The 14468-nt window shown below is 39.9% G+C and overlaps 2 protein-coding genes across 3 annotated transcripts in view; one reads left to right on the forward strand and one right to left on the reverse strand.

Annotated features, from left to right (window-relative positions):
- Positions 1-2690: 2690 nt before the first annotated feature.
- On the reverse strand, positions 2691-13274 carry TXNDC9 (thioredoxin domain containing 9). Of its 2 annotated transcripts, none has more exons than XM_055539440.1 (5): positions 13102-13274; positions 10538-10756; positions 8521-8639; positions 5621-5875; positions 2691-3297 (listed from the first exon to the last, which is right to left on the reverse strand). In XM_055539440.1, exons 2-5 carry the CDS (start codon positions 10724-10726, stop codon positions 3180-3182), a joined length of 681 nt encoding a protein of 226 aa, XP_055395415.1. In that variant the 5' UTR covers positions 10727-10756; positions 13102-13274; the 3' UTR covers positions 2691-3179. The 2 variants fall into 2 exon arrangements, with proteins under 2 accessions (XP_055395415.1, XP_055395417.1); XM_055539442.1 differs by having other exon boundaries at positions 13120-13273.
- An 852-nt stretch (positions 13275-14126) lies between these two features.
- Positions 14127-14468, forward strand: part of EIF5B (eukaryotic translation initiation factor 5B) — a 76123-nt gene continuing 75781 nt past the window's right edge. The window contains exon 1 of the mRNA XM_055539438.1: positions 14127-14430. Coding sequence (XP_055395413.1) covers positions 14396-14430 — 35 coding nt within the window. The 5' untranslated portion in view covers positions 14127-14395. The remainder of the gene's footprint in view (positions 14431-14468) is intronic.

Genomic DNA, 14468 nt, shown 5'->3' on the forward strand with positions numbered 1-14468 from the left:
ATTTCCTTTAGGACTGACTGGTTTGATCTCCTTGCAGTCCAAGGGATTCTCAAGAATCTTCTCCAACACCATAGTTCAAAAGCACCAATTCTTTGGTGCTCAGCTTTCTTTGGGAGAAGGCAATGTCAACCCACTCCAGTACTCTTGCCTGGGAAATTCCATGGACGGAGGAGCCTGGTAGGCTACAGTCCATGGGGTCGCTAAGACTCAGACAGGACTTAGCGACTTCACTTTCACTTTTCACTTTCATGCACTGGAGAAGGAAATGGCAACCCACTCCAGTATTCCTGCCTGGAGAACCCCAGGGATGGGAGCCTGGTGGGCTGCCATCTATGCGGTCACAGAGTCAGACATGACTGCTGTGACTTAGCAGCAGCAGCAGCAGCTTTCTTTATGGTCCAACACTCATATCCACATGCCTACTGGAGAAAGCATAGCTTTGACTATATGAACCTTTGTTGGCAAAGTAATGTCTCTTAATATTCTGTCTAGGTTGGTCATGGGCTTCCCTTTGGCTCAGCTGGTAAAGAATCTGCCTGCAATGCAGGAGACCTGGGTTTGATCTCTGGCTTGGGAAGATTCCCCTGGAGAAGGGAAAGGATACCCACTCCAGTATTCTGGCTTGGAGCATTCCACGGACTGTCCATGGGGTCACAAAGAGTCAGACACGACTGAGCGACTTTCACTTTAGGTTTGTCATAGCTTTCCTTCCAAGGAGCAAGCATCTTTTAATTTCATGGCTGCAGTCACCATCTGCAGTGCCTGTGGAGCCCAAGAAAATAACGTTCGTCATTGTTTCCTCATGTATTTGCCATATTACATTATACCTACTATTTATATATATATATATATGTATAGAAAAGCTCTTCTACTACTTTTGATAAAAAACAAGTAAAAAAAGATGGAGAAATTGGAAAACATAAACTAAATGAAATGAGAACACTGAATATGAAATAGAAGTGAAACAAGCTAGATTTACCAGAATTATGTTGGAATTATTTGAAAAATAGAAATGCCCAGGTATTGCTTTTTTCCTCCAAAGTTCCAGATGTGTTTCTAATTAGCGCTCATGTTTAAAAAACAGTGCTTTTTAAAAGGTATGATAAAACGATATGATCTTTTATTGTTAAAGTCTTCAAGTTGGGTAATGTCAGTCTTTGAACTTTGTTGTTCTCCTTCCATACTGCGTTTGCTGTGCTGAGCCTTTTTCTTTTTCTTATAAACTTGAGAATTAGTTTGTCAGTATCCATAAAATAAGTTTCAGGGATTTTGACTGGGATTGTGCTGAATCTATGAATTAAATTTATGAACCTGTGAATCAAGTTGAATGTAATAACTGACATCTTAAATATTGAGTCACCCTATCCCTGAACATGGACTGTATCTCCATTCATTTATTCCTTAATATCTTTCATGTGTGTTGTTTTCCCTCAAGTCTTACACATATCTTATGTCCATTTAGTGCTAATGTAAATGGTAGCATCTTTTAATTTCAAATTTCAGTTGTTCATTGCTGCTGGTATAGGAACACAGTAGACTTTTGTACATTAACCTCGTATTCTACAACTTTGCTGTATCTTTCATTAGTTCCAGGAGGGTTGTTTGCTTGTTTTTGTAAATTCTGCTGGACTTACTATTAATACATGATCATGTCATCTACAAGCTAACACAAGTTTACTTCTTCCTTTTCAATCTGCACAGATATTTTTTTCTTTCCTTTTGTATTAGCTAAGACTTCCAGTATGATACTGAAAAGCAGGGGTGAGCTGGGAAAGACATTTTGCCTTGTGTGTGATCTTAATGGGAAAACTTCAAACTTCTTCCATTATGTTTGATACTAGTTGTAGGTTTTTGTAGATATTTTAAAAAAATCAAGTTGAGTACATTCCCTTCTATTGTTTACTGAGTTTTTAATCATGAATGGTATTGGATTTTGTCAAATGCTTTTTCTACTGATAACGTTATGCAATTCTAATTTTTTTAGACTGTGATTAATTGATTTTTCAAGTATTGAAACAGCTTTGCATACCTGGGATAAATCTCACTCGGTTGTGGTGCCTGGTTGTTTTTTATATACTGTTGGACTGATTTGCTAATATTTTAAAGATTTTTGCTTCTGTTCAAGACAGATACTGGTCTGTAGTTTTCCTGTAATGTCTTTAAGTATTAGAGTATAGCTGGTCTCATGAGTTAGGAATGAGACCTAACTCATTCTGCTTTTGAAAGGGACTGCAGAGAATAAAACCTCTTCATTAATGTTCACTAGAATTCACCAGTGAACCCATGTGGGTCTGGTGCTTTCTGTTTTAGAAAGGTAGTAGCTGTTGATTATATAAAAGAGGCCTATTCAGGTTGTCTATTTCTTGTGTGAGGTTTAGCAGGATCATGGTTCAAGTACCACAGAGACTCACTATCCTTCCCAAGATTGAGTATTTTCTTGAATAAGTGTTTTTGTTTGCTGTATGCTCTTATGACAATTTCCAGAGACTTTAATTTTTAGAAAAATATTTACCAGTTATGACTGTCTCACTGATGGGTCTGTAGATCATGCTGCCATTCCCAAAGTGCTTCTTGATTGTTTAATGCACGTCTTAAAATATAATCAATCAGGACCTTTTAAATAAGGCAGTATGGTCACAATCTGAAAAAGCTTTCTGATGCCATCAGTTGATTCAACAACACCATGCAGCTTACAGAATAAATAAACAGTTCTTTAATAATTACTTAAATATATTCCAGAAGTGAAGAGTGTTTCTAATTCATTTACAAGTGCTATCTGTTACACCAGTAAATGTTACTTGACCTCTTTATAAAGTAAATGCTGCTGCGTATGAATTAGTCCTGGAATAGTGTACTGAATTTCTATTTTCAATCCAGTAGATTAAAAACACAATTGTGAATGGTATAAAAACGTAAGAATCATTGTGATAAAACCAATCTCAAAAATAGAGAATCCAGACTCTCCTCAGATAATTTTAGAACTCAGAAGTTTTCCTCTACTTAAACACAAGCTCCACATATAAATATTAAAGATGTTTTTCACCATGATGCCACTGCATAAAACTCTAGAATGTGACCATCAGGAGATGAACATACTGAAATCAAGAGTTTAGAAAACACATCTAATTGTGAAGTAAGGAGAAATAAAAAGACGATTTACAAAGAATTATAACTAATTTCTAATCATCATCAGAGTCTGAATCATATTTCTTTCCTCGAATAGTTTTCTTTTCCAGCTTTGTGAAGTTTGTTCCAAATTTCTTTTGGCTCTGAAATGGTGGCTCCATTAAATTTCCACTAAAAAGAAACAAATATGAAAAACACTTAATTCTCTATGATTTAGTACAGCTAGTATTCTAAACTACACAAAAATCTATCCTCACTGTAACACATGGACTAGAGTACAATTTTCTTTATAATGCTAGTGTTGAGGAAGAGGTACTGAAAATTAACACTGATTGTTAATAGTTGATAATAAACAGTTTTAAACCTTACTTTGTACTACTAAATGCTTTTGACTAGCATTTTATTTTCTTATCGTTAATTACTGATTAGCATTTCATGGAATGAACCAACAAAATCTCTGACTGAAAACCATAGAAGGAAATCAGTTATTGTCATGTTTTGGGTATGCTGAATCTGTATTAGATTCCTATCCCTCTGAGAATGACATGGGAAAATCGTGCTCTATTTTCGATAGCCTGTTACGACCAGTTTGATCCTATTTAACATCTTTCAATGTTTAGATCACTATAGACAACAAACTAATGGAACTCATTATCATTAACCCTGAATTAGTATAGAATGCTTTTCATGATACCTGAAAAATAAGATCTTGGTTTTGAAATACCATTTGCCACTGAAGGGAATCATGGCTTCTTGGAGATAAAGTTAATTCCTATGGGGAGTACAACACAGGTCCCCCTAAAAGACCTTACCTGCACCACAAAGAAAGTGCTCAAAGGATCATGGGGATGTTCAAGAACACACAGAAGCCAGAATGCAAGGCTCTCACTGGGCAAACGTGAGGCAATCTGAGCGTCAAAGTAAATAATAACAGTAATACTCAATAATATATCCCATTGAGTAAAATAATCCATAGCCCATTCTAATACAAAGAAATGAAAAGGTAAACTAATGTGGGGTCTGGAAAAGGTCTTCCTTAAATTACCAGTTAGGTTGGTAGACAACTGGTTAGCCAGTGCTCAGATAATACGGCCAGCAGTGAGACAAACCACCCTACGTCTCCTGATACGGTACACTGAAAGCAAAGAACACATCACTTCCATGTTACACCTGTGGGAAATACGCAAAGCCTGAATCTAATTGTGAAACATTAGATGAACCCAAACTGGGAGATGCTCTACGAAATAACCAGTTGGACTCATCAAAACTGTTAAAACTATTGGAAAACAAGGACAACAAGTTGCTACAGGTTAAAGGAAACTAAAAATTCACAGTAAGTACTTGTGCCTCATTTCTTCAGTATGGAGGCTATTATTGGGACAATGATGGACTTTGAATATGGTCTGTAAACTATGTATTTTGTGCTTTAATAATTTTACTGTGGATGTATAAGAATGTCCCTGCTCTTAGGAAATGCGAACAGAAATATTTAGGAGTAAAGAGACAATACATCTACAATATCCAGTCAGATGGTTCTGAAATTTTTCTACTGATATATATACTGATATATATACTGATATACCCAAAAACAGAATGATAAAGCAAATATAAACTATTGAAAATTGAGGGATACAGGTGAATGATATATGAGAATTCTCTGCACTAGTTTCCAACTTATTTAAAATTGGAAATCATGCTTTAATATTAACCTTTTACTTAAGAAAACAAAACCTGGAACTTCAAAATCAATTTCTACAATATAGGAATGACTTATACAAGTGTAGGAGAGATTCAGAGAAAAAGGAGGAAGGAAAATAAAAAGATGAGGGAATTTTCTACTTATTGAAAGGTACTCTGACTGGAATAACTGGAAAACTTAACCAATTATTTTTGCAAATAAAAAACAGATACATAAGATGTGCTCTAATCTGTGAAATTAAACTGTCTGGAGAAGTGAACAAAGAGATGAGTGGAAAACGGAAGTTGGATTTTAGATCATTTTCTACTGAGACTGTTCTTTATAGTTAAGTAATTTAAGCTGAACATAGAAATGAGATGTTATATAGTTTATCAGAGTTGACAAGTGATACAGGAATAACTACATTAAAAATCTTATGTTTGAAAATAAGTCATTATCAATTTGAGTAATCTGGGTTCAAGCTGGAAGGAGTCAATTCTTCTCAAGTGTCATCCTGGGTTTCCAGATGAATACCGAATTAGATTTCATAGGATCTGTTTGAAAACTTTTAGAGTTAGGTGGACTTTAAAACCCAAGATCAACTTTATCTGGAACTCTGATTTTGCTGTAAGATCATACTAAGGTACACTTTAAGAGATATGCTTTTCCTTTGTGGCAGTTTTTCTTCATCTCCAGCTTCAAGATAAAGCTTATGGAAATATTTATTTCCATAAAATAAATATTAACATAAAAATTACCTAAAAACTTCAACTGAATATGGGAGTTAAAATAAACTGATGGTTTGCTGAATGTTACCTGTAATTAAGAATATCAGAACAACCCAGCCTCCACTCTAAGGTTTCTGTGGTGAAGTCGTCTGTATTTCCTAGGTCAGAAAATCCAACAACAAAATCCTGTGTTTTTCCATCTTTCACCAGTGCTAGTGTGGGAATGACTTTGATACGCAGTCTCTCACAAAGGAAAGGTGCTTTTTCCACATTCAGTTTCAAAAATTTGGTCTCAAGATGTTTCTTGGACAATATCACCAAATGTCTGTCTAGTATTTTACACCTGTAAATAACAACACATAGAAAACCAAAGGCTAAAAATGACAATTTCTTTATCAAAGTAAATATTAAGGCACATCTAAGTTTTTACTTTTCCTGAATCTCATAATCTGCCCGGAGAAGGCAATGGCACCCCACTCCAGTACTCTTGCCTGGAAAATCCCATGGACGGAGGAGCCTGGTGGGCTGCAGTCCATGAGGTCGCTGAGAGTCGGGAACGACTGAACGACTTCACTTTGACTTTTCACTTTCATGCATTGGAGAAGGAAATGGCAGCCCACTCCAGTCTTCTTGCCTGGAGAATCCCAGGGACGGGGGAGCCTGGTGGGCTGCTGTCTATGGGGTCACACAGAGTTGGACATGACTGAAGCGACTTAGCAGCAGCAGCAGCAGCATAATCTGCCAGTCAACCTATGTATCTATCAGATAACCTTATTTCCATTTCATAGGTTAGGTACCTCTTTTTCTACCTCTTATGATACTGTAGTCTAGAAGGTTGGATCTGCCTTAATGAGAACAAAGTATTCAACATATGGCTTAAGTGGCTCACAAAGCTGTCATGTTCATGGCCAAGAATAAAAAATAGTCATTTTCCTTATGCATGTTTCCTGGCATTTCATAGAAAGAGGCAAATCTGAACTTGACAGAGCTCAGAAGACACCTCCCAGAATTAGAAATGTACAGGTGGTGTTCTCTTTGGAAGTCACTAAGAAAGACTGAATATGTCACCGAGAAGGAACCTTTCCAACCGTACAAATTCTGTTAGTGTGAAGTCTATCAAGGTTAAGGGCTACAAATCTATGGTCATTATGGTTCAAAAGAAGTACAAAATACCAGCAATATTTTTATTGAGCCACCTGAAAAGGAAAAGTGGTATTTTCTTTAAATTATACTTTAAACTGGCCAACCCTTTAGTGCATCTGAGATAACTATGAAAACCTCTGTGAGCAGTTGTTCTTACCCAGAGGTGATTAGTACAATCAACTTTTAAAACATACAGATGAATCAAAATTCTCTGGGACTTGGGCTGAGAAACATGCAAGTGATTCCCATGCTCAGTGAAGTTTGATAACTACTCTGCTTTCGATGATTAAGACACCAAAACCACAGCTGATTTTACCAGCAGGTTTTTGGGGTACTTCTTGGTAGTTTTTCCTGAGTTAAGTTCAGGTCCACTGAGTTTCTTATAACCTTGATGCCTCATCATCTGAGTGATTCTTTTTATATATTACTCATGCAGTGAAGCAATGGGATTTTATTAATAATGAAAACTGTCAGGAGAGAATAAGTGGTTTCTGAATGAAGCTCCAAAGAAGTGACAGATCATTTGGAGAAATACATTCTTGAGGATTTCTACATACATCAACTCCACAGTTTTACTGGAATAATATAGAATCTATTTTAAATAAGTATGTCCCATTGGCCAATTAATCCATTTTTTAATTGAATTTTAAATCCAATTTAAACCCTCATGATTTAAATCATGAGGGAGCAGTCATGATGTAGTTAAAATAGCATTAAGCTGGGCTCAAATCTGCTTCTATCATTTAGCAAGTGAGTGCCATCAGGCAAGTCACTTAATTTCTCCAAGTCTTGGTGTCCACACACAAAAAAACATGGGGATTATAAAGTACTTACCTCAAAGGGAGATTATGAATGTTCCAGGATCTTATACCGCCTGAAGTGTCTAGCATTACCACATGCTAAAAACTGTGGTATCTACCTGTCTATATTTATATCAATTCATTCAACCTTGACTTTATTTTCTTTCATTTGTATTCTGTTAGTTAATAAATCCCAGCCACTAATAACCACGTTGTTGGGTGAGGAGGCAAAGACAAGGGCCAGGCAGACTATGGAGATGAGAGAAGAGGGCAGGGCTGGGGCCACAGTGAACAATGGAGACTCTGGGTTGAAGTATGAGTTTCCGCAGGAGCTACTCAGCATCAGCAAATTGCTTTCATACAATTCTAGGTCTGTTATCACATCATCTGATGTTGGCAACTATTCAAACTTTGGAGCTAGGGAAAAAAAACAAGCTTCAGCCATCTGGTTTAAGATATAACCTCTTCTGGGGCTAGTTTTACTTTGAGGGATCGGCCTCCAGACAGAGGTTGGCAGACCTGGGCTCATCTAAGAGAAATCACTTTCTCCACCTTCCAGCCAAACCTGAAGTCCCAACTCTGCTTCTGGAGAAAGGCCTTGTCAAGCCACCGTCTCCCTGTGAATTGCCAGTTGAGAAGTGACTGAATTCAAACTTGTTGTTCAGGTGTTGGCCCCATTTCCAACACTGTGGCTGTATTGTAATAGTAGGGACAAAAGCAGAATTCTTGGAATTGATATTAAAAAAAAAAAAAAATTTAAGTGCTCATTGCTCAGATGTTTTTACAATTAGCTAGCGAAAATATCATTCAGAAAATAGCCACTTCTATGAAAATACTGAAATCCAATAATTTATACTTTTTTATGTCACTGGTTTTTAAGTTAATCTTTGATGACTGCTTAATTTTAATATACAGACTTCCAGTACAAAGGGACAACTTAGGAATTAGTTCCTTTCACATTTTTCTTAATTTCTCTATTAAGTCAGGGTATCTATTCAACAATCTCTTCATATTTAAAACGGTCACTGAGGGGAAACAAAGTTACCTGAATGTGGAGTCTCTGTAGAAATGGCAAACCACTTTTTTACTCTCCTTGACTTCTTGAAAAAAGTCTCTCTCACTAGGGATTTCTCTGTATTCCCCATGTCCTTTTGAAAGCCATTCCTAATTTGAAGAAAGGAGAAATACCACACATTTGAAATCTCTTTCAATGTCACTTTATATCTTATATCCAAATCACTATATTATTTTGTAATTAAGTTGACTTTATCTTAGAACTGAATTCCTTTCGGTGATGTACTTTCCTATCTTTCTAGTGTCACTGCAGAAATAGTCTGTGGGCACGACCATCTCCACAGCACGGCTTGTAATTATCTGTCTTGGTAACTTGAAATACGTTTTCTTAGAACTTTCAAAATAAAAATTTAGACTATAAAGATTGAGAATGTAGACGTCTATTTAATTTCTTTGCACTTAAACTACTAAAATCAAAAGAATTTGATCCAAGTTACTATGAAGCTTTAAAAAAGAACAGCTGTGAGATAAAGCCAACTGGTGCTTGGGGAGGGGACGGGTACTACAGCTCTGAAGCTGAGGAGCCCTGTGTATTTTTGATGACCGCCTCAGAGACAGCACTCTTCTTGCCTGGCCACCAACGGATAGTATCGAGTGAAGAAAAAGGTGTTTTCTCATGTGGTATCCAGAAAAAGGGACCCACAAGTCCAGCTAATCCAATTCTCCAAATCACTATCTCGACCTTTATCATCCATGTTGGACAGGTATTTCAGTTTCTTGTACCCTTCCCGTGGCAGGAAGCTGACTGCCTCGAGTGGAAACTTGTTTCCTTTCTCAAGACTTCTACTGTCATTTAATCTTTTTTTTTTCCCTCTATTTCTTTGTCTTACTGGCTGTGTTAGTTGCTGTCGTGTCCGACTCTTTGTGCCCCATGGACTGTATGTAGCCTGCCAGGCTCATCTGTCCATGGAATTTTACAGGCAAGAATACTGGAGTGGATTGCCATACCCTCCTCCAGGGTATCTTCCCAACCCAGGGATCGAACCTGGGTCTCCTACATTGGAGGCAGATTCTTTACCATGTGAGCCATTAGGGAAGCCCTTCTCAAGACTAGGTTTTAATAAAAAGGAGGACTGGACTTGCAGACAGAAGGACTTGAATCACTGCTCTACCACGCATTAGGCTGTGAATTCTCATAACCTTTCTGAGTCTCACATTCCTCATTGGTAATGTGGAGATTATAAAACAACTATCTCACTGAGCTACTGTGACAAGACAACATGAAAATAACAGAGCAGCTGGCACATCACATGTGCCTGAAAGCATTAATACATGTATTCTCTAGTTCTCAGAAAAGTCTTCTCTCACCGACTGCAATATATCCTGAACTTTGGTCAGCCTGGACCTCAGATGAGACAAGTTCTAATCTTTCAGGTTAGCCCTTCAAATATCACATGACTGCCCTGTTCCACAGTGAACATTTCTGCCTGCTTCTGACTGTCTCACATGAGGACTTGTAGACGTCCTCATCCTCTGAACGCACTAGAAGCGGGCAGGAGCCCAGGCTGCATCACTAGTTTTGGTATCTGTTTCATGGTGGCTTATGCTGAGCTACTGGGGGGCCCTGGTATTTTTACCTTATTTCTTTGGTAAAGCTTCCATAAAGAGTTTAAACTCCTTAATGACACACTTGCTTTGAGCACAGACAAATCATGACAGGCTTTCTCATAACTCTGCCTGAAAGGGAACCTGCGGACCCCTACTTCTCCCAGTGTTCGTCCTCATCCATACTCTCAACTACACAAATTTGAGCTCAGAAAATTATCCTGGACCAGGTGTCTCTTGTACTTGACTGTGAATTAACACTCATCAGGCTAACTTGGACTGTGTCTTTAAAAACTATCTTTTCCCCCAGGGAGAATTTTAATGGCATTAGGTACTTTTGAGGTCAAACAACCCTAAAGACTGAGAACTTTAGGCACATGTATATAGAAGTGGTTAGAAGCATACTGTGAGAGCAATTTCAGAAAGCAGGGCAGAGAGGTTACTTGTTTCTGCTGTTGAGCTTTCTTCAGAGCCTCGAGTCTCTTTTCTTTGAGGCGTTCTAATTCATCCTCATCCATCTGATCTAGTTTCTGAATTTCCGAATCCAAATGTTCTTCCACTAGTTTGGTAGTTTGAAGTAACTGATTCTCCAGGACTTTTGAAAACATGTCAACAGATGCGTTCGCTTCCATTCTTCTAAATGGTACGGTTCAGCCTTGATGCTGGAGAGAAGGTTTACAAAGTTGGAGAAAAAAATAAGACAGGAAACTTTTAGTTCCCAAAATGCTAGCAAATATATAATTTGGAGTTCACAAAGTGTTCTGCTGGCAACCAACCATGTCATGTTAAGAATTTTTACTTAAATGTTTTAAAATTTAATTTTCAACAGGTTATAGTTACTCGTGCGTGTTAAGTTGCTTCAGTTGTGTCTGACTTGTTGCGACCCTATGGACTGTAGCCCGCCAGGCTCCTCTGTCCATGGGATCCTCCAGGCAAGAATACACTGCAGTGGGTTGCCATGTCCTCCTCCAGGGGATCTTCCCCACCCATGGATCAAACCCTTGTCTCTTATGTCTCCTGCACTGGCAGGTGGGTTCTTTACCACCGGGGAAGTCACACTAGTCAAAAATAATTCAGACCAAAGGTTAGAGTGCTTTTGACTTTGCTTACTATTCTAAAACAAAGACAAACCTTTAAGACCATTGCCAGATCAGAAAGAAATGAGCAGTTGAAACTAAACCTAGCGTTGTATACTGACAGTATTCTTTACCAAAGGAAAAGGGAAGCAAAGCAGAAATGACTGCAAAGATGATGAAGTTTAACTGTAGCAAGGTTTTACACACATGTGTACACACCAAATTTTGCTTCAAGATAGAGCACATTTGAGCAAAAGACATTATTTTTCATCTCTGCCTAAATCATTTTAACTCTGAAGAGAGCTCATTACAACTTGTGTAAAGAACTCTGCCTGGTGTTCCCTAAGCTCTAGTTTCCAATTCTGTTCTCTCAGTAACTAATAAAGTCTATGAGCCCACAAAGATTGATACTAGTATTGATTTGGTGACACTCAGTGCTCGTAACTTTGATGTCAAACAACATAACACTCCAAATATAAAAAGCATATTGATGCTATATTGATCTATGTAAAATAGGAGTTTAAAAATAGACTCTAATTCAGATCTCAATGACATAGTCTATTTATTTAACATTTTTATTTTATATTGGCATACAGTTCATTTACAATGTTGTGTTAAGTTTCAGGTATACAGCAGAGTGATTAATTTATACATACTCAATTACCTTTTCCAAATTCTTTACCCATTTAAGTTATTATAGATTACTGAATAGAGTTCTCTGTGCTATACAGTATGTCTTTGTTGGTTATCTATTTCAACTGCGTATTTTAAAAGGAATTATTTTCTACCAGCAACAATTAGATGGTGAATTTTATGTGTACTCCTGGGTTATTACCACAGAAATTTATGATTTGTCAAAGCAGGAGACTGTTGATCTCAACTATGTTTTCAACTACTACTGAAGCACTTTTTAAAAATCTGAAATTTGTGAGCTCATTTGCCCAGCTTCTGACATACAGACTGGCCCACCAGACCCTCTATTAACTGTTGAACTGAATTGAAATAGTATTCCTGCAAAATTCGCCTCTGATTCCATTTTTTCCCCCACATGAAAAGCAGTCGAAAAGCATACTCGATTTTCTCTTTGTATTCCTGGAGCTAGGAGTGTTGGGAACACTGCAGGTGCGCAAAAAATATTTGTCAACGGTTGAAGTAGCATATGTCTAGCTATTGTTCAAATTATGGTTATGTTTAAAGTATTTCTGGGTTTTAAAAACCAAAATGTAAGTTCCTCGCATGCGATAAAATTTTAAAGGAGCTGTATTTCAAATACAGGAAATGAATTTCACACTCCCTACTTTTCAAGAAAAACTGGATCGGGGCGGATGAGACAGAGTAGTATCTGTTAAACACTGACTTGCTGGTCAGACCTTATTCTTTACAAGGGGCGTAGCGGTTGCTTGTCCCTGGAGTTTTACAGGCTGAGCTCAGAATTTAATTCTGGGATAATTGGGAGGAGAAGCGATTAACAAGAGCTGTTCTGGGCGGCAGGTTGTGCTGGGCATCGCCTTCAGAAAGGGGGAAAGGAGATGGTGCAGAGATAACTTCATTCTCCAAACCACAAGGTTCTGATTCTTTTTTCAGTTCAACTGAATGATGGGCAGGGATGTATCCTCAAGTTACCTAACCATTTCCGCGATTCCCCTGTGTGCACCCGCCAAAACAACCAGGGGGCCTCGCCGTTAACCGCACGCCAGCCGCTTCCCAAAAGTACCCTCGCTACTCCCCGCGCCCCCAGGGACAGACGAGGGCAGAGGCGAGGTGGCCCTAGCTTCAAAGCCTCCCCGGCGCATGCGCCAAAGCCTCCTCCGTGCCTGGGACTCCGGAGCCCGAGCCGCGCCCCTCCCCCGCCTAGGCAGGATGCGGAGCAGGCGGGCGTCCGTTAGCACAAGGATGCATGGCCGGTTTTTTCACGCCACTCTCTGCCTCACCTGAGCTCTCGGCGATACCTGAGATACGAAGAACCAGCTTCTCCAGAAGAGCAATCCTCTCTGGCTTCAGCCTCCAAGCAGCTGCGGGTAGCTGCGAAGCGACCGTCACTTCCGCCTCCTCATTGGCCGCGGATCTCACGCGATAGCAACTGCGACGTCCCAGGAAGTGGAGGTAGTGCGGGGGAGGGGGGAGGGAAGGGCGCGCGGCGAGCGCTTCTGCGCGTGCGCCCTTCTCCACCTTTCCTCTGCTCCAGCTCTCCGAACTCTGGCGTGTGAACCTTTCCCTCCCTCCGAGTAAACAGCCCAGAGGGCGGGGGAGCGAAGTACGCCGGAGATCGTAGTTTCTTAGTGCTCAGCCTGGAGTTGACGTTCTTAGGTTCTGACACATGTTACATCAGAAAGGAAATAGCAATGATTCTGCTCTGGAGTGGCACTCCAATTTTGTTTCCATTCGGTTTATTGAACAATTCCCCCCTTTAAAAAACAAAGTATAACTTACGTGTAAGTTTTTACATAGTTAACACATAGAGTCGTTGTCCAGATCCGGATATAAAACACTTTTACAACCCTAGTATGACATAAATTTTTAGAGCTTGTTCTCGGTTTGAATATAAAGATCATGATCTATTTAGGAGAAATAATGGGTGTGTCCTTTTTTTTTTTAATGGTTTCTGTTTACTTGTTTTGGTAATTCATGGACATGACTACGAGGCTCAATATTGTGGATTTCTGTCTCCCTTTGGAACACCCAGACGGCTCACCAGTGGTTCACTATCCTTCTTTATTCATCTGCACGCAGCTGAGTACAAAGGGACAGAGGTTAAAGGTGGAAGGGAAGCCCAAAGTCTACTTTTGAACTGAGATCCAATTCCCCAACTCTGCGTCCCCCAGCAGGAAGAGACCCGACGGGGGACATTTCCAACCTCATTGTCCACCTCCGGGTTCTAGAATCTTGAAACCCCGCGGACCTCGGAGCGCCGCGAACGCGTGCCGGAAGGGGGCGCTCCGGTTTCCGCCTGACGGGCGGGGTAACTAGAGACGCTCTACCCGCGGCGCAGCTCTCGATGAGCCGCGCCCTGCGTCCCCACGCCGAGGCGGCGGGGCGATGCGCTTGCGCACTCGGAGCTCACACCATATGTGCCCTGTCCCAGTGCGCGGGTCTGTGGAGAGCCGGGTGCGAGAGGCGGCAGCGCGAGGGGCACGGAGCCGAGCGGAGACCGAAGTCAGCCGAGGGACAGCGGGTCTGTGAGAGACCGAGTAGAGGGGCTGGGGCTGCGAGCGCCGCTGACACACGATGGGGAAGAAGCAGAAAAACAAGAGCGAAGACAGGTATTAGTGGCGGGGTCCTCACGGCGGCGGCCGGCGCG

This window comes from Bubalus kerabau, chromosome 11, assembly GCF_029407905.1.
Source record: "Bubalus kerabau isolate K-KA32 ecotype Philippines breed swamp buffalo chromosome 11, PCC_UOA_SB_1v2, whole genome shotgun sequence".
Taxonomy (NCBI): domain Eukaryota; kingdom Metazoa; phylum Chordata; class Mammalia; order Artiodactyla; family Bovidae; genus Bubalus; species Bubalus kerabau.